The sequence below is a fragment of the Salvelinus fontinalis genome, chromosome 11 (genome assembly GCF_029448725.1).
Source record: "Salvelinus fontinalis isolate EN_2023a chromosome 11, ASM2944872v1, whole genome shotgun sequence".
Lineage (NCBI taxonomy): Eukaryota > Metazoa > Chordata > Actinopteri > Salmoniformes > Salmonidae > Salvelinus > Salvelinus fontinalis.
In genome coordinates, this window is record NC_074675.1 from 1,492,450 (window position 1) to 1,517,457 (window position 25,008).

At 45.0% G+C, this 25,008-nt stretch overlaps 1 protein-coding gene across 1 annotated transcript; it reads left to right on the top strand.

The window, feature by feature from the left end:
* The first annotated feature begins 4,632 nt into the window (after positions 1-4,632).
* LOC129866033 (complement C1q-like protein 2) lies at positions 4,633-5,400 on the top strand. The gene has a single exon (XM_055939168.1). It carries the CDS (start codon positions 4,633-4,635, stop codon positions 5,269-5,271), a length of 639 nt encoding a protein of 212 aa, XP_055795143.1. The 3' UTR covers positions 5,272-5,400.
* The last annotated feature ends 19,608 nt before the right edge of the window (positions 5,401-25,008 follow it).

The following is a 25,008-nucleotide window of genomic DNA, read 5'->3' on the forward strand; positions in this document are numbered from 1 at the left end:
CCAGAAAATACATGATAAATGTTTCCTAAACCTTTGATGAACTTCATCAGAATGCAGTCCTAGGAATCCCAGGTCCACAATAAATGCTTGATTTGTTCAATAATGTCCGTTATTTATGTCCAATTAGCTACTTTGGTTCGCGCCTTCGGTAAACAATTCTAAAGTCAGAAAGCGCCTCCACTATAACGTGACGAAATGTCCAAAAGTTCTGTAACAGTCAGTAGAAACATGTCAAACGATGTACTGAATCAATCTTTAGAATGTTGTTAACATCTTGAATAACGTTCCAACCGGAGAATTAGATTGACTTCAGAAGAGCGGTGGAACGGACGTCCTACTCATGTGAAGGCGCATGGTGAATGCGTGATCAGCCCGTGGAAGTGATTACTCATTCCTGTCTCCTTCGGCCCCCTTTCACATTAGAGTCATCAGACAAAGTTCTGTTGACTATTGACATCTAGTGGAAGCCGTAGGAAGTGAAAACTCATTTATATCTCACTGTCATTTCAATTGAGAGCATGGTTGAAAATCTGACACCTCAGAAACAATTCAAACAGGAAGTGGAACTTCTCAGGTTTTTGCCTGCCATATGAGTTCTGTTATACTCACAGACATAATTCAAACAGTTTTAGAAACTTCAGAGTGTTTTCTATCCAATATGAATAATAATATGCATATATTAGCAACTGGGACTAAGGAGCAGGCCGTTTAATATGGGCACCTCTGTGCACCTTTCATCCAAGCTTCTCAATACTGCCCCTGCAGCCATAAGAAGTTAAACTCAGTTTTTCACAATTCCTGACATTTAATCCTTGTAAAAATTTCATGTCTTAGGTGTTAGGATCACCAATTTATTTTAAGAATGTGAAATGTCAGAATAATAGTAGAGAGAATTATTTATTTCAGCTTTTATTTCATCACATTCCCAGTGGGTCAGAAGTTTACACACACTCAATTAGTATTTGGTAGCATTGCCTTTAAATTGTTTAACTTGGGTCAAACGTTTCGGGTAGCCTTCCACAAGCTTCCCACAAAAAGTTGGTTGAATTTTGCCCCATTCCTCCTGACAGAGCTGGTGTAACTGAGTCAGGTTTGTAGGCCACCTTGCTCGCTCACGCTTTTTCAGTTCTGCCCACACATTTTCTATAGGATTGAGGTCAGTGCTTTGTCATGGCCCCTCCAATACCTTGACTTTGTTGTCCTTAAGCCATTTTGCCACAACTTTGGAAGTATGCTTGAGGTCATTGTCCATTTGGAAGAACCATTTGCGACCAAGCTTTAACTTCCTGACTGATGTCTTGAGATTTTGCTTCAATATATCCACATCATTTTCTTTCCTCATGATGCGTCTATTTTGTGAGGTGCACCAGTCCCTCCTGCAGCAAAGCACCCCCACAACATGATGCTGCCACCCCCGTGCTTCACGGTTGGGATGGTGTTCTTCGGCTTGCAAGCCTCACCCTTTTTCCTCCAAACATAACGATGGTCATTATGGCCAAACAGTTCTATTTTTGTGTCATCAGAGCAGAGGACATTTCTCCAAAAAGTATGATCTTTGTCCCATGTGCAGTTAACCTGTCTAGGATGAGGGTGCCGCTAGCGGCACTCCCCCCCCCCCCCCCCCCCCCCCACTGAAAAGGCAGAGCCGCAAAATTCAAAAAAATTTTTTTTTTTAAATATTTAACTTTCACACATTAAAGTCCAATACAGCTAATGAAAGACACAGATCTTGTGAATCCAGCCAACATGTCCGATTTTTTAAATGTTTTACAGGGAAGACACAATATGTAAAGATGTACATCTATTACCTAAAAACACATTAGCATAATCCACCATCTTTTATTTGTCCACCAACACCAGTAGCTATCACCAATTCGGCTAAACTAAGATATTTATAGCCCCTAACCAAGAAAAAAACTCACCAGATGACAGTCTGATAACATATTTATGGTATGGGATAGGTTTTGTTCGAAAAAAGTGCATATTTCAGGTAGATGGCATAGGTTACAATTGCACCCACCGTCACAAATGGACTGGAACAACTACATTGAGCAACGTGTTTACCTACTTACTAATCATCAAACATTTCGTAAAAATACACAGCATACACAAATCGAAAGACACAGATCCTGTGAATACAGACAATATTTCAGATTTTCTAAGTGTCTTACAGCGAAAACACAATAAATCGTTATATTAGCATAGCACATAGCACATAGCAGCCCAGCATTGATTCTAGCCAAAGTGAGCGATAAAAGTCAACATCGCCAAAATATATTATTTTTTTCACTAACCTTCTCAGAATTCTTCAGATGACACTCCTGTAACATCATATTACACAATCCATATAGAGTTTGATCGAAAATGTTTATATTTAGCCACCAAAATCATGGTTAGACAATGTGAAATGTAGACAAGCTGGTGAGAAAATGTCCGTGCGCCACTTAGACAGTGATCTACTCTTATACATAAATACTCATAAACGTGACTAAAAAATATAGGGTGGACAGGGATTGATAGACAATTTAATTCTTAATACAATCGCGGAATTACATTTTTAAAATTATCCTTACTTTTCAATACAGTTTGCGCCAAACGAAGCTACGTCAAAAAACATGGCGTCCTAAGCCACTAACATTTTTCGACAGAAACACGATTTATCATAATAAAAATGTCCTACTTTGAGCTGTTCTTCCATCAGTATCTTGGGCAAAGGATCCTTTCTTGGGAGTAATCGTCTTTTGGTGGAAAGCTGTCCTCTTGCCATGTGGAAATGCCAACTGCGTTCGGGATGAACTGGAAGCGTGCCCAGCAATTCACAGCGTTTCAGAAATAAATGTCCCAAAATCGCACTAAACGGATATAAATTGCTATAAAACGCTTTAAATTAACTACCTTATGATGTTTTTAACTTCCCATAACGAGTAGAAACATGACCCGAGTAATATTACTCCCTCCACTAATGCTTGGAAAAGGTGCGGGTCGGTGTCCTCTAGGCGCATGACGTACCAAGAAAAGAGTGACTAGCCTCAGGGTTTTTTAATTTGTAGTGCCTGTGAACGCGCAATCGACCCCATTCAAATCGTCATCACGTAAAGGCATCCAGGGGAAGACGTAAGCAGTGTCCGTATACTCATAGCAATAACAGTGCCCTTTTAACTGACTCCAGATCAGGGGCCAAAATTTCTGAAATCTGACTCCATGTCAGGGAAATTGCTGTAGAATGGGCTCTGTTCCACTTAGAGACAAAATTTCAACTCCTATAGAAACTATAGACTGTTTTCTATCCAATAATAATAATAATATGCATATTGTACGATCAAGGATTTTGTGGGAAGCCGTTTCAAAAATTACACGATTAGCATAAATAGTCACAACAGCGCCCCCATCCTCAACAGGTTAACTGTAGTCTGGCTTTTTTATGGCGGTTTTGGAGCAGTGGCTTCTTCCTTGCTGAGCGGCCTTTCAGGTTATGTCAAAATAGGACTCGTTTAACTGTGGATATAGATACTTTTGTACCTGTTTCCTCCAGCATCTTGACAAGGTCCTTTGCTGTTGTTCTGGGATTGATTTGTACTTTTTGCACCAAAGTACGTTCATCTTTAGGAACTCGTTTCCTTCCTGAACGGTATGATGGTTGCGTAGTACCATTGTGTTTATACTTGCGTACTATTGTTTGTACAGATGAATGTGGTACCTTCAGGCGTTTGGAAATTGCTCCCAGGGATGAACCAGACTTGTGGAGGTGTACAATTTTTTTTCTGAGGTCTTGGCTGATTTCTTTTGATTTTCCCACGATGTCAAGCAAAGAGGCACTGAGTTTGAAGGTCGGCCTTGAAATACATCCACAGGTACACCTCCAATTGACTTAAATGATGTCAATCAGAAGCTTTTAATGTCATGACATAATTTTCTGGAATTTTCCAAGCTGTTTAAAGGCACAGTCAACTTAGTGTATGTAAACTTCTGACCCACCGGAATTGTGATACGGTGAATTATAAGTGAAATAATCTGACTGTAAACAATTGTTGGAAAAATTACTTTTGTCATGCACAAAGTAGATGTCCTAACCGACTTGCCAAAACTATAGTTTGTTAACAAGAAACGTGCGAGAGGCTGACGCTCATTGGCTATAACTGCTAGGAGGCTGGCCCACGTTGGGGGAAATGTATTTTAAAAAACAGTTGCTTTTAAACTAGGGATTTGATGGTTAATTGAGGTAAAGTAATTCTGCTCACAGATTAAGCATGTATTACCTATATATGGACACATCCAGCCCAAAGAGGGAGGTTTAGAAAAAGACTTTCTTAGTTGCCAAAGTACTGGAGCATGTCTGTAACTGACTTTCTGCACTCTACATCGTACATATCTTTTTATAAGACATATGTTCGTTTCATTCTCTTAATATAAAGAATTCTGTTAACACACCAAGTATTTCAGAGAGTGTTTACTGTCTGCCAGGGGATCAATAAAGACTTTGAACTTAAACACCAGAACACGCAACGTCGGCACCTATCCAAGGACAGTTAAGTATTAACAATAAATGACTGAGTAAATGGTTCACTGTTCATCTGTATATAATTCTTGAGTTTAGGTGTTTGATACCAAAGGATCCCAGAGTTGATCTGAACGATGAGGACCTTCGTGGTTCTGCTGTTTGTTCTCTGCAGCTGTCTCTCTGAGCATCAGGTTTTTCACATTACAGACCATGCCAAGAAGCCAATCTTTATGGAAACCACACTGAGGGTCAGCGAGAGCCAGGTGGAGGAACAGAGAGTCCTGCTCCAGGAGCTGAGAGCCATTGTGGCTCAACAGAGCACCAAACTGAATGAGATGGCAGCCAGCGTGGAGGAACTGAAGAGAGAGAACAGAGAGAGACCGAAGGTGGCCTTCTCAGCCTCGCTGTCTGAATCCAAAGGACCAAATAGTGATGATGTCATCCTGGTCTACAAACATGTCTTCAACAATATTGGTGAGGCTTACAGTCCGGTGACGGGTATCTTCAGAGCACCGGTTAATGGAGTCTACTACTTCACATACACTGCCTTTACAACCTCCAGCAAGGGGAGAAGAGTGTCGCTGTTTAAAAACGAACTTCTAATGGTGACTGTGACCGATGACGTTTCAGACTCCGAGGACGGTGGATCCAATGGTGTCACACTGCAGTTGGATGCAGGAGATGAGGTCTACACTCGTCTGGTGGCAGAATTTAACGTCTTTGATGACAAGAATCACCACAGCACCTTCTCTGGCTTTCTGCTCTTCACGTAGAAAACAGTTCCTTCCACAGCTGAATCCTACTGCTTTGGAATGATTTGATGACATATAGTACTATGACATCACAATGTTTATGGCTTTTTGTGTGAACTAAGCATTGATAACAAGGTGAAAAACAAACAATCTTGTGTCTTCATCATTTAACCCAACGCGTCAGAATCAGAACCAACCAGTCCAACAGGATGTATTAAGCTTGAGTTATTCAGTTATTTTTGTACGGACCGGATCGGGTGATGCAATCTTTGTGCTGCTTTGTGGAAGAATGAAAGTGTAGACCTGATTCTCTTCTTAAGAACTGACTACTGAATGATTTTATAAATCATTTGTTTGATCAATGAGACAGAATGGGAAGTTGGGTAGTGTCCTCCATGTTTTGTCTAATGCTTAAAGAAATGTTCTTCTCCAATTTAAGAAAGATAACGACTAAATAATATTTCAGTTAAATGATTTCTTTTATTTTTTGGGAGGTAAAGTAGTGCATAAAAAACTGGTTATCATTTATCATTGGTTTCTCTTCACTCTTAGAAGCCAGATGGTACATTGAGAAACAACTGATCTAATATTAAATAAAATCAACAAAACAATAAGTCAAGAATATCTATTGGTTAGTAATAATATCATGATGTCTTCTTCTTTTTAAATATCATAAACCAAACAAGAAACAAAAATTAAAAATTAAATTACAAACAGAAAAAAAGGGCAATTTACATAATTTGAAAAATAAATCTGACTTCAACGTCCATTATGTAGTAAGAAACATAACATGTTACATGATCCTTACGTGTTTTATATGTATATACTGAACTAAAGTAGAAATACAACATGAAACAATTTCAACTATTTTACGGAGCTACTGCTCATAATAAGGAAATCAGTCAATTGAAATGAATTCATTAGGCCCTAATCTATGAATTTCACATGACTGGGCAGGGGGCACAGCTGGGGAGCCAGGCCCAGCCAATCAGAATCAGAGTTTTTCCCCACAAAAGGGCTTTCTTACAGACATAAATACTCCTCAGTTTCATCAGCTATCCAGGTGGCTGGTCTCAGATGATCCCACAGGTGAAGATGGCGGATGTGGAGGTCCTGGGCTAGGCAGAAAGCACTGAGCTGAAACACCCGCGTTTTGGAGCTGCCAAGAAAACATGAAGACACCATGTTTGTATACAGCTTCATTACCTCAATTATCTTTTTTTTGCAAACTGATATGTGACACGTATTAATGACAAAATAACATGCAAAACAGGTAGAGCAATTTTCTTTTGTATGAAGAGGTTGGAACAGAGGGCAGCCCTTTATATACAGAGGTTGGAACAGAGGGCAGCCCTGTATATACAGAGATTGGAGCAGAGGGCAGCCCTGTATATACAGAGGTTGGAACAGAGGGCAGCCCTGTATATACAGAGGTTGGAACAGAGGGCAGCCCTGTATATACAGAGATTGGAACAGAGGGCAGCCCTGTATATACAGAGATTGGAGAGGTTGGAACAGAGGGCAGCCCTGTATATACAGAGGTTGGAACAGAGGGCAGCCCTGTATATACAGAGGTTGGAACAGAGGGCAGCCCTGTATATACAGAGGTTGGAACAGAGGGCAGCCCTGTATATACAGAGGTTGGAACAGAGGGCAGCCCTGTATATACAGAGGTTGGAACAGAGGGCAGCCCTGTATATACAGAGATTGGAACAGAGGGCAGCCCTGTATATACAGAGATTGGAACAAAGGGCAGCCCTGTATATACAGAGGTTGGAACAGAGGGCAGCCCTGTATATACAGAGGTTGGAACAAAGGGCAGCCCTGTATATACAGAGATTGGAACAGAGGGCAGCCCTGTATATACAGAGATTGGAACAGAGGGCAGCCCTGTATATACAGAGATTGGAACAGAGGGCAGCCCTGTATATACAGAGATTGGAACAGAGGGCAGCCCTGTATATACAGAGATTGGAACAGAGGGCAGCCCTGTATATACAGAGATTGGAGCAGAGGGCAGCCCTGTATATACAGAGATTAGAGCAGAGGGCAGCCCTGTATATACAGAGATTAGAGCAGAGGGCAGCCCTGTATATACAGAGATTGGAACAGAGGGCAGCCCTGTATATACAGAGATTGGAACAGAGGGCAGCCCTGTATATACAGAGGTTGGAACAGAGGGCAGCCCTGTATATACAGAGGTTGGAACAGAGGGCAGCCCTGTATATACAGAGGTTGGAACAGAGGGCAGCCCTGTATATACAGAGGTTGGAACAGAGGGCAGCCCTGTATATACAGAGATTGGAGCAGAGGGCAGCCCTGTATATACAGAGATTGGAGAGGTTGGAACAGAGGGCAGCCCTGTATATACAGAGGTTCGAACAGAGGGCAGCCCTGTATATACAGAGATTGGAACAGAGGGCAGCCCTGTATATACAGAGATTGGAGCAGAGGGCAGCCGTGTATATACAGAGATTGGAGCAGAGGGCTGCCCGGTATATACAGAGATTGGAACAGAGGGCAGCCCTGTATATACAGAGATTGGAACAGAGGGCAGCCCTGTATATACAGAGATTGGAACAGAGGGCAGCCCTGTATATACAGAGATTGGAACAGAGGGCAGCCCTGTATATACAGAGATTGGAACAGAGGGCAGCCCTGTATATACAGAGATTGGAACAGAGGGCAGCCCTGTATATACAGAGATTGGAACAGAGGGCAGCCCTGTATATACAGAGATTGGAGCAGAGGGCAGCCCTGTATATACAGAGATTAGAGCAGAGGGCAGCCCTGTATATACAGAGATTAGAGCAGAGGGCAGCCCTGTATATACAGAGATTGGAACAGAGGGCAGCCCTGTATATACAGAGATTGGAACAGAGGGCAGCCCTGTATATACAGAGATTGGAACAGAGGGCAGCCCTGTATATACAGAGATTGGAACAGAGGGCAGCCCTGTATATACAGAGATTGGAACAGAGGGCAGCCCTGTATATACAGAGATTGGAACAGAGGGCAGCCCTGTATATACAGAGATTGGAACAGAGGGCAGCCCTGTATATACAGAGATTGGAACAGAGGGCAGCCCTGTATATACAGAGGTTGGAACAGAGGGCAGCCCTGTATATACAGAGATTGGAGCAGAGGGCAGCCCTGTATATACAGAGATTAGAGCAGAGGGCAGCCCTGTATATACAGAGATTAGAGCAGAGGGCAGCCCTGTATATACAGAGATTGGAACAGAGGGCAGCCCTGTATATACAGAGATTGGAACAGAGGGCAGCCCTGTATATACAGAGATTGGAACAGAGGGCAGCCCTGTATATACAGAGGTTGGAACAGAGGGCAGCCCTGTATATACAGAGGTTGGAACAGAGGGCAGCCCTGTATATACAGAGGTTGGAACAGAGGGCAGCCCTGTATATACAGAGGTTGGAACAGAGGGCAGCCCTGTATATACAGAGGTTGGAACAGAGGGCAGCCCTGTATATACAGAGGTTGGAACAGAGGGCAGCCCTGTATATACAGAGATTGGAGCAGAGGGCAGCCCTGTATATACAGAGATTGGAGAGGTTGGAACAGAGGGCAGCCCTGTATATACAGAGGTTCGAACAGAGGGCAGCCCTGTATATACAGAGATTGGAACAGAGGGCAGCCCTGTATATACAGAGATTGGAGCAGAGGGCAGCCCTGTATATACAGAGATTGGAGCAGAGGGCTGCCCTGTATATACAGAGATTGGAACAGAGGGCAGCCCTGTATATACAGAGATTGGAACAGAGGGCAGCCCTGTATATACAGAGATTGGAACAGAGGGCAGCCCTGTATATACAGAGATTGGAACAGAGGGCAGCCCTGTATATACAGAGATTGGAACAGAGGGCAGCCCTGTATATACAGAGATTGGAACAGAGGGCAGCCCTGTATATACAGAGATTGGAACAGAGGGCAGCCCTGTATATACAGAGATTGGAACAGAGGGCAGCCCTGTATATACAGAGATTGGAACAGAGGGCAGCCCTGTATATACAGAGATTGGAACAGAGGGCAGCCCTGTATATACAGAGATTGGAACAGAGGGCAGCCCTGTATATACAGAGATTGGAACAGAGGGCAGCCCTGTATATACAGAGATTGGAACAGAGGGCAGCCCTGTATATACAGAGATTGGAACAGAGGGCAGCCCTGTATATACAGAGGTTGGAACAGAGGGCAGCCCTGTATATGCAGAGATTGGAACAGAGGGCAGCCCTGTATATACAGAGATTGGAACAGAGGGCAGCCCTGTATATACATAGATTGGAACAGAGGGCAGCCCTGTATATACAGAGATTGGAACAGAGGGCAGCCCTGTATATACAGAGATTGGAACAGAGGGCAGCCCTGTATATACAGAGATTGGAACAGAGGGCAGCCCTGTATATACAGAGATTGGAGCAGAGGGCAGCCCTGTATATACAGAGATTGGAGCAGAGGGCAGCCCTGTATATACAGAGATTGGAGCAGAGGGCAGCCCTGTATATACAGAGATTGGAGCAGAGGGCAGCCCTGTATATATAGAGATTGGAGCAGAGGGCAGCCCTGTATATACAGAGATTGGAGAGGTTGGAACAGAGGGCAGCCCTGTATATACAGAGGTTGGAGAGATTGGAGCAGAGGGCAGCCCTGTATATACAGAGATTGGAACAGAGGGCAGCCCTGTATATACAGAGATTGGAACAGAGGGCAGCCCTGTATATACAGAGATTGGAACAGAGGGCAGCCCTGTATATACAGAGATTGGAACAGAGGGCAGCCCTGTATATACAGAGATTGGAACAGAGGGCAGCCCTGTATATACAGAGATTGGAACAGAGGGCAGCCCTGTATATACAGAGATTGGAACAGAGGGCAGCCCTATATATACAGAGATTGGAACAGAGGGCAGCCCTGTATATACAGAGATTGGAACAGAGGGCAGCCCTGTATATACAGAGATTGGAACAGAGGGCAGCCCTGTATATACAGAGATTGGAACAGAGGGCAGCCCTGTATATACAGAGATTGGAACAGAGGGCAGCCCTGTATATACAGAGATTGGAACAGAGGGCAGCCCTGTATATACAGAGATTGGAGCAGAGGGCAGCCCTGTATATACAGAGATTGGAGCAGAGGGCAGCCCTGTATATACAGAGATTGGAGCAGAGGGCAGCCCTGTATATACAGAGATTGGAGCAGAGGGCAGCCCTGTATATACAGAGATTGGAGCAGAGGGCAGCCCTGTATATACAGAGATTGGAGCAGAGGGCAGCCCTGTATATACAGAGATTGGAGCAGAGGGCAGCCCTGTATATACAGAGATTGGAGCAGAGGGCAGCCCTGTATATACAGAGATTGGAGCAGAGGGCAGCCCTGTATATACAGAGATTGGAGCAGAGGGCAGCCCTGTATATACAGAGATTGGAGCAGAGGGCAGCCCTGTATATACAGAGATTGGAGCAGAGGGCAGCCCTGTATATACAGAGATTGGAGCAGAGGGCAGCCCTGTATATACAGAGATTGGAGCAGAGGGCAGCCCTGTATATACAGAGATTGGAGCAGAGGGCAGCCCTGTATATACAGAGATTGGAACAGAGGGCAGCCCTGTATATACAGAGATTGGAGCAGAGGGCAGCCCTGTATATACAGAGATTGGAGCAGAGGGCAGCCCTGTATATACAGAGATTGGAGCAGAGGGCAGCCCTGTATATACAGAGATTGGAGCAGAGGGCAGCCCTGTATATACAGAGATTGGAACAGAGGGCAGCCCTGTATATACAGAGATTGGAACAGAGGGCAGCCCTGTATATACAGAGATTGTAACAGAGGGCAGCCCTGTATATACAGAGATTGTAACAGAGGGCAGCCCTGTATATACAGAGATTGGAGCAGAGGGCAGCCCTGTATATACAGAGATTGGAGCCGAGGGCAGCCCTGTATATACAGAGATTGGAGCCGAGGGCAGCCCTGTATATACAGAGATTGGAGCCGAGGGCAGCCCTGTATATACAGAGATTGGAGCAGAGGGCAGCCCTGTATATACAGAGATTGGAGCAGAGGGCAGCCCTGTATATACAGAGATTGGAGCAGAGGGCAGCCCTGTATATACAGAGATTGGAACAGAGGGCAGCCCTGTATATACAGAGATTGGAACAGAGGGCAGCCCTGTATATACAGAGATTGGAACAGAGGGCAGCCCTGTATATACAGAGATTGGAACAGAGGGCAGCCCTGTATATACAGAGATTGGAACAGAGGGCAGCCCTGTATATACAGAGATTGGAACAGAGGGCAGCCCTGTATATACAGAGATTGGAACAGAGGGCAGCCCTGTATATACAGAGATTGGAAAAGAGGGCAGCCCTGTATATACAGAGATTGGAACAGAGGGCAGCCCTGTATATACAGAGATTGGAGCAGAGGGCAGCCCTGTATATACAGAGATTGGAGCAGAGGGCAGCCCTGTATATACAGAGATTGGAGCAGAGGGCAGCCCTGTATATACAGAGATTGGAGCAGAGGGCAGCCCTGTATATACAGAGATTGGAGCAGAGGGCAGCCCTGTATATACAGAGATTGGAGCAGAGGGCAGCCCTGTATATACAGAGATTGGAGCAGAGGGCAGCCCTGTATATACAGAGATTGGAGCAGAGGGCAGCCCTGTATATACAGAGATTGGAGCAGAGGGCAGCCCTGTATATACAGAGATCGGAGCAGAGGGCAGCCCTGTATATACAGAGATCGGAGCAGAGGGCAGCCCTGTATATACAGAGATCGGAACAGAGGGCAGCCCTGTATATACAGAGATCGGAGCAGAGGGCAGCCCTGTATATACAGAGATCGGAGCAGAGGGCAGCCCTGTATATACAGAGATCGGAGCAGAGGGCAGCCCTGTATATACAGAGATTGGAGCAGAGGGCAGCCCTGTATATACAGAGATTGGAGCAGAGGGCAGCCCTGTATATACAGAGATTGGAACAGAGGGCAGCCCTGTATATACAGAGATTGGAACAGAGGGCAGCCCTGTATATACAGAGATTGGAACAGAGGGCAGCCCTGTATATACAGAGATTGGAACAGAGGGCAGCCCTGTATATACAGAGATTGGAGCAGAGGGCAGCCCTGTATATACAGAGATTGGAGCAGAGGGCAGCCCTGTATATACAGAGATTGGAGCAGAGGGCAGCCCTGTATATACAGAGATTGGAGCAGAGGGCAGCCCTGTATATACAGAGATTGGAGCAGAGGGCAGCCCTGTATATACAGAGATTGGAGCAGAGGGCAGCCCTGTATATAAAGAGATTGGAGCAGAGGGCAGCCCTGTATATACAGAGATTGGAGCAGAGGGCAGCCCTGTATATACAGAGATTGGAGCAGAGGGCAGCCCTGTATATACAGAGATTGGAACAGAGGGCAGCCCTGTATATACAGAGATTGGAGCAGAGGGCAGCCCTGTATATACAGAGATTGGAACAGAGGGCAGCCCTGTATATACAGAGATTGGAACAGAGGGCAGCCCTGTATATACAGAGATTGGAACAGAGGGCAGCCCTGTATATACAGAGATTGGAACAGAGGGCAGCCCTGTATATACAGAGATTGGAACAGAGGGCAGCCCTGTATATACAGAGATTGGAACAGAGGGCAGCCCTGTATATACAGAGATTGGAACAGAGGGCAGCCCTGTATATACAGAGATTGGAACAGAGGGCAGCCCTGTATATACAGAGATTGGAACAGAGGGCAGCCCTGTATATACAGAGATTGGAGCAGAGGGCAGCCCTGTATATACAGAGATTGTAACAGAGGGCAGCCCTGTATATACAGAGATTGTAACAGAGGGCAGCCCTGTATATACAGAGATTGGAGCAGAGGGCAGCCCTGTATATACAGAGATTGGAGCAGAGGGCAGCCCTGTATATACAGAGATTGGAGCCGAGGGCAGCCCTGTATATACAGAGATTGGAACAGAGGGCAGCCCTGTATATACAGAGATTGGAACAGAGGGCAGCCCTGTATATACAGAGATTGGAACAGAGGGCAGCCCTGTATATACAGAGATTGGAACAGAGGGCAGCCCTGTATATACAGAGATTGGAACAGAGGGCAGCCCTGTATATACAGAGATTGGAACAGAGGGCAGCCCTGTATATACAGAGATTGGAACAGAGGGCAGCCCTGTATATACAGAGGTTGGAACAGAGGGCAGCCCTGTATATACAGAGATTGGAACAGAGGGCAGCCCTGTATATACATAGATTGGAACAGAGGGCAGCCCTGTATATACAGAGATTGGAACAGAGGGCAGCCCTGTATATACAGAGATTGGAACAGAGGGCAGCCCTGTATATACAGAGATTGGAACAGAGGGCAGCCCTGTATATACAGAGATTGGAGCAGAGGGCAGCCCTGTATATACAGAGATTGGAGCAGAGGGCAGCCCTGTATATACAGAGATTGGAGCAGAGGGCAGCCCTGTATATACAGAGATTGGAGCAGAGGGCAGCCCTGTATATACAGAGATTGGAGAGGTTGGAACAGAGGGCAGCCCTGTATATACAGAGGTTGGAGAGATTGGAGCAGAGGGCAGCCCTGTATATACAGAGATTGGAACAGAGGGCAGCCCTGTATATACAGAGATTGGAGAGGTTGGAACAGAGGGCAGCCCTGTATATACAGAGGTTGGAACAGAGGGCAGCCCTGTATATACAGAGATTGGAACAGATTGCAGCCCCGTATATAAAGAGATTGGAGCAGAGGGCAGCCCTGTATATACAGAGATTGGAACAGAGGGCAGCCCTGTATATACAGAGATTGGAACAGAGGGCAGCCCTGTATATACAGAGATTGGAGCAGAGGGCAGCCCTGTATATACAGAGATTGGAGCAGAGGGCAGCCCTGTATATACAGAGATTGGAGCAGAGGGCAGCCCTGTATATACAGAGATTGGAGCAGAGGGCAGCCCTGTATATACAGAGATTGGAACAGAGGGCAGCCCTGTATATACAGAGATTGGAGCAGAGGGCAGCCCTGTATATACAGAGATTGGAGCAGAGGGCAGCCCTGTATATACAGAGATTGGAGCAGAGGGCAGCCCTGTATATACAGAGATTGGAGCAGAGGGCAGCCCTGTATATACAGAGATTGGAGCAGAGGGCAGCCCTGTATATACAGAGATTGGAACAGAGGGCAGCCCTGTATATACAGAGATTGGAACAGAGGGCAGCCCTGTATATACAGAGATTGGAACAGAGGGCAGCCCTGTATATACAGAGATTGGAACAGAGGGCAGCCCTGTATATACAGAGATTGGAACAGAGGGCAGCCCTGTATATACAGAGATTGGAGCAGAGGGCAGCCCTGTATATACAGAGATTGGAGCAGAGGGCAGCCCTGTATATACAGAGATTGGAGCAGAGGGCAGCCCTGTATATACAGAGATTGGAGCAGAGGGCAGCCCTGTATATACAGAGATTGGAGCAGAGGGCAGCCCTGTATATACAGAGATTGGAGCAGAGGGCAGCCCTGTATATACAGAGATTGGAGCAGAGGGCAGCCCTGTATATACAGAGATTGGAGCAGAGGGCAGCCCTGTATATACAGAGATTGGAGCAGAGGGCAGCCCTGTATATACAGAGATTGGAACAGAGGGCAGCCCTGTATATACAGAGATTGGAGCAGAGGGCAGCCCTGTATATACAGAGATTGGAACAGAGGGCAGCCCTGTATATACAGAGATTGGAACAGAGGGCAGCCCTGTATATACAGAGATTGGAACAGAGGGCAGCCCTGTATATACAGAGATTGGAACAGAGGGCAGCCCTGTATATACAGAGATTGGAACAGAGGGCAGCCCTGTATATACAGAGATTGGAACAGAGGGCAGCCCTGTATATACAGAGATTGGAACAGAGGGCAGCCCTGTATATACAGAGATTGGAACAGAGGGCAGCCCTGTATATACAGAGATTGGAACAGAGGGCAGCCCTGTATATACAGAGATTGGAACAGAGGGCAGCCCTGTATATACAGAGATTGGAGCAGAGGGCAGCCCTGTATATACAGAGATTGGAACAGAGGGCAGCCCTGTATATACAGAGATTGGAAAAGAGGGCAGCCCTGTATATACAGAGATTGGAACAGAGGGCAGCCCTGTATATACAGAGATTGGAGCAGAGGGCAGCCCTGTATATACAGAGATTGGAGCAGAGGGCAGCCCTGTATATACAGAGATTGGAGCAGAGGGCAGCCCTGTATATACAGAGATTGGAGCAGAGGGCAGCCCTGTATATACAGAGATTGGAGCAGAGGGCAGCCCTGTATATACAGAGATTGGAGCAGAGGGCAGCCCTGTATATACAGAGATTGGAGCAGAGGGCAGCCCTGTATATACAGAGATTGGAGCAGAGGGCAGCCCTGTATATACAGAGATTGGAGCAGAGGGCAGCCCTGTATATACAGAGATTGGAGCAGAGGGCAGCCCTGTATATACAGAGATTGGAGCAGAGGGCAGCCCTGTATATACAGAGATTGGAACAGAGGGCAGCCCTGTATATACAGAGATTGGAGCAGAGGGCAGCCCTGTATATACAGAGATTGGAGCAGAGGGCAGCCCTGTATATACAGAGATTGGAGCAGAGGGCAGCCCTGTATATACAGAGATTGGAGCAGAGGGCAGCCCTGTATATACAGAGATTGGAGCAGAGGGCAGCCCTGTATATACAGAGATTGGAACAGAGGGCAGCCCTGTATATACAGAGATTGGAACAGAGGGCAGCCCTGTATATACAGAGATTGGAACAGAGGGCAGCCCTGTATATACAGAGATTGGAACAGAGGGCAGCCCTGTATATACAGAGATTGGAACAGAGGGCAGCCCTGTATATACAGAGATTGGAGCAGAGGGCAGCCCTGTATATACAGAGATTGGAGCAGAGGGCAGCCCTGTATATACAGAGATTGGAGCAGAGGGCAGCCCTGTATATACAGAGATTGGAGCAGAGGGCAGCCCTGTATATACAGAGATTGGAGCAGAGGGCAGCCCTGTATATACAGAGATTGGAGCAGAGGGCAGCCCTGTATATACAGAGATTGGAGCAGAGGGCAGCCCTGTATATACAGAGATTGGAGCAGAGGGCAGCCCTGTATATACAGAGATTGGAGCAGAGGGCAGCCCTGTATATACAGAGATTGGAACAGAGGGCAGCCCTGTATATACAGAGATTGGAGCAGAGGGCAGCCCTGTATATACAGAGATTGGAACAGAGGGCAGCCCTGTATATACAGAGATTGGAACAGAGGGCAGCCCTGTATATACAGAGATTGGAACAGAGGGCAGCCCTGTATATACAGAGATTGGAACAGAGGGCAGCCCTGTATATACAGAGATTGGAACAGAGGGCAGCCCTGTATATACAGAGATTGGAACAGAGGGCAGCCCTGTATATACAGAGATTGGAACAGAGGGCAGCCCTGTATATACAGAGATTGGAACAGAGGGCAGCCCTGTATATACAGAGATTGGAACAGAGGGCAGCCCTGTATATACAGAGATTGGAACAGAGGGCAGCCCTGTATATACAGAGATTGGAGCAGAGGGCAGCCCTGTATATACAGAGATTGTAACAGAGGGCAGCCCTGTATATACAGAGATTGTAACAGAGGGCAGCCCTGTATATACAGAGATTGTAACAGAGGGCAGCCCTGTATATACAGAGATTGGAGCAGAGGGCAGCCCTGTATATACAGAGATTGGAGCAGAGGGCAGCCCTGTATATACAGAGATTGGAGCAGAGGGCAGCCCTGTATATACAGAGATTGGAGCAGAGGGCAGCCCTGTATATACAGAGATTGGAGCAGAGGGCAGCCCTGTATATACAGAGATTGGAGCAGAGGGCAGCCCTGTATATACAGAGATTGGAGCAGAGGGCAGCCCTGTATATACAGAGATTGGAGCAGAGGGCAGCCCTGTATATACAGAGATTGGAGCAGAGGGCAGCCCTGTATATACAGAGATTGGAGCAGAGGGCAGCCCTGTATATACAGAGATTGGAACAGAGGGCAGCCCTGTATATACAGAGATTGGAGCAGAGGGCAGCCCTGTATATACAGAGATTGGAACAGAGGGCAGCCCTGTATATACAGAGATTGGAACAGAGGGCAGCCCTGTATATACAGAGATTGGAACAGAGGGCAGCCCTGTATATACAGAGATTGGAACAGAGGGCAGCCCTGTATATACAGAGATTGGAACAGAGGGCAGCCCTGTATATACAGAGATTGGAACAGAGGGCAGCCCTGTATATACAGAGATTGGAACAGAGGGCAGCCCTGTATATACAGAGATTGGAACAGAGGGCAGCCCTGTATATACAGAGATTGGAACAGAGGGCAGCCCTGTATATACAGAGATTGGAACAGAGGGCAGCCCTGTATATACAGAGATTGGAGCAGAGGGCAGCCCTGTATATACAGAGATTGTAACAGAGGGCAGCCCTGTATATACAGAGATTGTAACAGAGGGCAGCCCTGTATATACAGAGATTGTAACAGAGGGCAGCCCTGTATATACAGAGATTGGAGCAGAGGGCAGCCCTGTATATACAGAGATTGGAGCAGAGGGCAGCCCTGTATATACAGAGATTGGAGCAGAGGGCAGCCCTGTATATACAGAGATTGGAGCAGAGGGCAGCCCTGTATATACAGAGATTGGAGCAGAGGGCAGCCCTGTATATACAGAGATTGGAGCAGAGGGCAGCCCTGTATATACAGAGATTGGAACAGAGGGCAGCCCTGTATATACAGAGATTGGAACAGAGGGCATTCCTGTATATACAGAGATTGGAGCAGAGGGCAGCCCTGTATATACAGAGATTGGAGCAGAGGGCAGCCCTGTATATACAGAGATTGGAGCAGAGGGCAGCCCTGTATATACAGAGATTGGAACAGAGGGCAGCCCTGTATATACAGAGATTGTAACAGAGGGCAGCCCTGTATATACAGATATTGTAACAGAGGGCAGCCCTGTATATACAGAGATTGGAACAGAGGGCAGCCCTGTATATACAGAGATTGGAACAGAGGGCAGCCCTGTATATACAGAGATTGGAACAGAGGGCAGCCCTGTATATACAGAGGTTAGAACAGAGGACAGCCCTGTATATACAGAGATTGGAACAGAGGGCAGCCCTGTATATGCAGAGGTTGGAACAGAGGGCAGCCCTGTATATAAAGAGATTGGAGCAGAGGGCAGCCCTGTATATAAAGAGATTGGAGCAGAGGACAGCCCTGTATATACAGAGGTTGGAACAGAGGACAGCCCTGTATATACAGAGATTGGAACAGAGGGCAGCCCTGTATATACAGAGATTGGAACAGAGGGCAGCCCTGTATATACAGAGATTGGAGAGGTTGGAACAGAGGGCAGCCCTGTATATACAGAGGTTGGAACAGAGGGCAGCCCTGTATATACAGAGATTGGAACAGATTGCAGCCCCGTATATAAAGAGATTGGAGCAGAGGGCAGCCCTGTATATACAGAGATTGGAACAGAGGGCAGCCCTGTATATACAGAGATTGGAACAGAGGGCAGCCCTGTATATACAGAGATTGTAACAGAGGGCAGCCCTGTATATACAGATATTGTAACAGAGGGCAGCCCTGTATATACAGAGATTGGAACAGAGGGCAGCCCTGTATATACAGAGATTGGAACAGAGGGCAGCCCTGTATATACAGAGATTGGAACAGAGGGCAGCCCTGTATATACAGAGGTTAGAACAGAGGACAGCCCTGTATATACAGAGATTGGAACAGAGGGCAGCCCTGTATATGCAGAGGTTGGAACAGAGGGCAGCCCTGTATATAAAGAGATTGGAGCAGAGGGCAGCCCTGTATATAAAGAGATTGGAGCAGAGGACAGCCCTGTATATACAGAGGTTGGAACAGAGGACAGCCCTGTATATACAGAGATTGGAACAGAGGGCAGCCCTGTATATACAGAGATTGGAACAGAGGGCAGCCCTGTATATACAGAGATTGGAGAGGTTGGAACAGAGGGCAGCCCTGTATATACAGAGGTTGGAACAGAGGGCAGCCCTGTATATACAGAGATTGGAACAGATTGCAGCCCCGTATATAAAGAGATTGGAGCAGAGGGCAGCCCTGTATATACAGAGATTGGAACAGAGGGCAGCCCTGTATATACAGAGATTGGAACAGAGGGCAGCCCTGTATATACAGAGATTGGAACAGAGGGCAGCCCTGTATATACAGAGATTGGAACAGAGGGCAGCCGTACTACTGCATCCGTTGAGCATTTCAGGGGTTAATTGCCTTGCTCAAAGGCACAACGACAGGTGTTTGCATCTAGGTTATTGATACCTGCAACTCTTCAGTTGCCGGCCCACTTCCGACCAGAATTGGATCGTTACTGGTCCGCTTCCCTAACCTCTAGGTTCCCTGACAACCCCAAAGGAAATGATCATCCAACGGGGAGCTTGAACCAACGACACTGAGATGAAGAGATCAGGCTCCACCCACTGAGCTAGCCAGGCAATGATTTGAACAATCTGGTTATGTGTTGGTTTTTATCTGGTTATGTGATGGTTTTTATCTGGTTATGTGATGGTTTTTATCTGGTTAGGTGATGTTGGTTTTTATCTGGTTATGTGATGGTTTTTATCTGGTTATGTGATGGTGGTTTTTATCTGGTTATGTGATGGTTATTATCTGGTTATGTGTTGGTTTTTATCTGGTTATGTGATGGTTTTTATCTGGTTATGTGATGGTGGTTTTTATCTGGTTATGTGATGGTTTTTATCTGGTTATGTGGTGGTTTTTATATGGTTATGTGATGTTGGTTTTTATCTGGTAATGTGTTGGTTTTTATCTGGTTATGTGTTGGTTTTTATCTGGTTATGTGATGGTTTTTATCTGGTTATGTGATGGTTTTTATCTGGTTATGTCATGGTTTTTATCTGGTTATGTGATGGTTTTTATCTGGTTATGTGTTAGTTTATATCTGGTTATGTGGTGGTTTTTCTCTGGTTATGTGATGGTGGTTTTTATCTGGTTATGTGATGGTTATTATCTGGTTATGTGATGGTTTTTATCTGGTTATGTGATGGTTTTTATCTGGTTATGTGATGGTTTTTATCTGGTTATGTGATGTTGGTTTTTATCTGGTTATGTGTTGGTTTATATCTGGTTATGTGGTGGTTTTTATCTGGTTATGTGATGGTTATTATCTGGTTATGTGATGGTTTTTATCTGGTTATGTGATGGTTTTTATTTGGTTATGTGTTGGTTTCTATCTGGTTATGTGTTGGTTTCTATCTGGTTATGTGATGGTTTTTATCTGGTTATGTGATGTTTTTTATCTGGTTATGTGATGGTTTTATTCTGGTTATGTGGTGGTTTTTATCTGGTTGTGTGATGGTTTTTATCTGGTTATGTGGTGGTTTTTATCTGGTTATGTGATGGTGGTTTTTATCTGGTTATGTGATGGTGTTTTTTTCTGGTTATGTGATGTTATTATCTGGTTATGTGATGGTTTTTATCTGGTTATGTGATGGTTTCTATCTGGTTATGTGTTGGTTTCTATCTGGTTATGTGTTGGTTTCTATCTGGTTATGTGTTGGTTTTTATCTGGTTATGTGATGGTTTTTATCTGGTTATGTGATGGTTTTTATCTGGTTAGGTGATGTTGGTTTTTATCTGGTTAGGTGATGTTGGTTTTTATCTGGTTATGTGATGGTTTTTATCTGGTTAGGTGATGTTGGTTTTTATCTGGTTATGTGATGGTTTTAATCTGGTTATGTGTTGGTTTTTATCTGGTTATGTGTTGGTTTTTATCTGGTTATGTGATGGTTTTTATCTGGTTATGTGTTGGTTTTTATCTGGTTATGTGATGGTTTTTATCTGGTTATGTGATGTTGGTTTCTATCCGGTTATGTGTTGTCATTGTGTTGTTGTCGTTATATTTGTGCGTCATTGTGTTGTTGTCAGTGTGTATAATGGTGTTGTTGTCATTGTGTTGTTGCCATTTTGTGTCATTGTGTTGTTGTCATGGTGTATCATTGTGTTGTTTTCATGGTGTATCATGGTGTTGTTGTCATGGTGTATCATTGTGTTGTTGTCATGGTGTATCGTTATGTTGTTGTCATGGTGTATCATTGTGCTGTTGTCTTTGTTTATCATTGTGTTGTTGTCATGGTGTATCATTATGTTGTTTTCATGGCATATCATGGTGTTGTTGTCATGGTGTATCATTGTGTTGTTGTCATGGTGTATCATTGTGCTGTTGTCTTTGTTTATCATTGTGTTGTTGTCATGGTGTATCATTGTGTTGTTGCCTTTGTGTATCATTGTGTTGTTGCCTTTGTGTATCATTGTGTTGTTGTCATGGTGTATCATTGTGTTGTTGTCATGGTGTATCATTGTGCAGTTGTCTTTGTTTATCATTGTGTTGTTGTCATGGTGTATCATTGTGTTGTTGTCATGGTGTATCATTGTGCTGTTGCCTATGTTTATCATTGTGTTGCTGTCATGATGTATCATTGTGTTGTTGTCATGGTGTATCGTTGTGCTGTTGTCATGGTGTATCGTTGTGTTGTTGTCATGGTGTATCATTGTGTTGTTGTCATGGTGTATCATTGTGTTGTTGTCATGGTGTATCATTGTGTTGTTGTCATGGTGTATTATTGTGTTGTTGTCATGGTGTATCATTGTGTTGTTGTCATGGTGCATCGTTGTGTTGTTGTCATGGTGTATCGTTGTGTTGTTGTCATGGTGTATCGTTGTGTTGTTGTCATGGTGTATCGTTGTGTTGTTGTCTTGGTGTATCATTGTGTTGTTGTCATGGTGTATCATTTTGTTGTTGTCATGGTGTATCATTGTGTTGTTGTCATGGTGTATCATTGTGTTGTTGTCTTGGTGTATCATTGTGTTGTTGTCATGGTGTATCATTTTGTTGTTGTCATGGTGTATCATTGTGTTGTTGTCATGGTGTATCATTGTGATCTATGTGGATTTTACATGTTTTTTTTACATGTCTCGTCCTTACCTGCTGCAAAACCAATTGCCCTCTGGGACAAATCAAATTACATCCATAAATCCCTTTCTATATCATCAGTCACAAAGTGCTTTTACCGTAAGCCGGCCTAGATCCCTGTGCAAGCAGCAGTATAGTGACAAGTAAACATCTCCTTAGAAGGAAGAAACCTTGAGAGGAACAAGAGTCAGGGAGAAACTTAATTTCTCCTCGGCTCCTTCTCAAAACCCATTGGAGGAGAAGATCAGAGGGGAAGGACCTCTAGCTTTTTCCCAATGTGTTTTGAGAAGGAGAAGAGGAGAGAGACGACACGAGGAGTATGCATTTGAGATTCTCCCTCAGACGGGAGGAGACCCATCCTCCTCGCAGGTTGACGTTTATTGTCATTAATCTTGCCCTGGAGGCAGAACTTGCGTGATTTTCATTAGATGGGCCAGCAGTAAAGTCAAAATAGGCTATATTGTAAAAGTTCATGAAAACAAACATTTGCTTCTTGGTCTTCTTTTAAGTTTGGGATTAGTCATTAGGGTTAGCAGTGTGGTTAATTTTAGGTTAAAATTGATATTTTATGACTTTGTGGCTCTGCCAGCTAGTGAACACTCTGCAGGCTGCCTCTAGGGCAAGGTTCATGACAATAAATGCCAAACGGCATCCTCCTCTTGCTGTACTGGTTAGAAGCTAATAATACATAAGACCACTAGGTGGCGACATCACACCAGGAAAACTAATGGGAACCGTGAACACAGACCAAGGTGGTGACATCACACCAGGAAAACTAATGGGAACCGTGAACACAGACCAAGGTGGTGACATCACACCAGGAAAACTAATGAGAACCGTGAACACAGGCCAAGGTGGTGACATCACACCAGGAAAACTAATGGGAACCGTGAACACAGACCAAGGTGGTGACATCACACCAGGATAACTAATGGGAACCGTGAACACAGACCAAGGTGGTGACATCACACCAGGAAAACTACTTGCCAGGTTTCCTGGAGAAGTTCACTGACACTTTTTACAGAATGACATCAATAACCTCATGAAAACAGTGACCTGTGTTTTTAAAGACGTTAGTCGGTGTGTGTGTGTGTGTGTGTGTGTGTGTGTGTGTGTGTGTGTGTGTGTGTGTGTGTGTGTGTGTATTCGTGCTCGTGCGTGTCCGTGCGTGTGTAGGAGGGCACCATGGAGAGAGTATTCATTTTTAATCATATACGAAACTGCACTCGTCCTCTGTCTAACTGTGGGAGTCATCATCATGTTTGTGGTTGAGTGAACCAGAGACCGAGCAGTTCTTCACGGAGTGTCTGGACTTGAACTTAGAATGTTATTACTGACTGCTGTAGCCTCCAGTGGGAACAGACTGAGTGGTGAGTTAGAACGGTTTATGAGAAGGTGATACACACTTCCCTTCAGACTCATCCAGGGGTCATCCCAGATACCCCTTCTCCTTCTCTCCTGAAATATTAGCCTCATCCATCCCAGAGACACCTTCTCCTTCTCTCCTGAAATATTAGCCTCATCCATCCCAGAGACACCTTCTCCTTCTGTCTCCTCTGAAATATTAGCCTCATCCATCCCAGAGACCCCTTCTCCTTCTGTCTCTCCTGAAATATTAGCCTCATCCATTCCAGAGACTCCTTCTCCCTCTGTCTCTCCTGAAATATTAGCCTCATCCATCCCAGAGACTCCTTCTCCCTCTGTCTCTCCTGAAATATTAGCCTCATCCATTCCAGAGACTCCTTCTCCCTCTGTCTCTCCTGAAATATTAGCCTCATCCATTCCAGAGACTCCTTCTCCCTCTGTCTCTCCTGAAATATTAGCCTCATCCATCCCAGAGACTCCTTCTCCCTCTGTCTCTCCTGAAATATTAGCCTCATCCATTCCAGAGACTCCTTCTCCCTCTGTCTCTCCTGAAATATTTGCCTCATCCATCCCAGAGACCCCTTCTCCTTCTGTCTCTCCTGAAATATTAGCCTTATCCATCCCAGAGACTCCTTCTCCCTCTGTCTCTGCTGAAATATTAGCCTCATCCATCCCAGAGACTCCTTCTCCCTCTGTCTCTCTCTCTAACTCTCACACTATTTCTCCCACTTCTATCTCTCTTCTGTGAAGACAAAGAGGTCTTACAGGAGCCAGAAGAGGTAAATGTGTGAGCTGGTCTGTAAATGGAGCATTTCCAGCTTTAATTTGCTATTAAGTGAGAACAAGATGCACTAAATTATACATTAGAAAGAGAGAGAGGAGAAAGAGAGAACCCACTGACTCCCCTATCAGATCACAGCAAAATCACATTCTATTTGAACAGAGCAATATTCAATCATGAGGCATCAAAGCCGAACAAACTGCATACTATTAGGAAATGCTGTAGATGGAAGGAAAGTAGTGTAGAAACCTACCAGAAAGTAATTCCTCAACAACAAATTCAATCCCTTTTAGACAACTTCCTGGACAAAACGTTTCACTGCAATAGCGAAGGTGTAAACTTGGCAGTAGAAAGCCTAAATAGCTTCACTATTAAATCTAAACATTTCAAACAAACAAACTAAGAAAATGAACAACAATGACAAATGGTTTGATGAAAAGTGCAAAATCCCAAGAAATGAATTGAGAAAAATATCTAACCAAAAACACAGAGACCCAGATAACCTGAGCCTACGCCTTCACGATGGTGAATCACTAAAACA

Coding starts and splice junctions, on each gene's coding strand:
- LOC129866033 (XM_055939168.1), top strand. CDS start 4,633: ATGAGGACCTTCGTGGTTCTGCTGTTTGTTCTCTGCAGCTGTCTCTCT.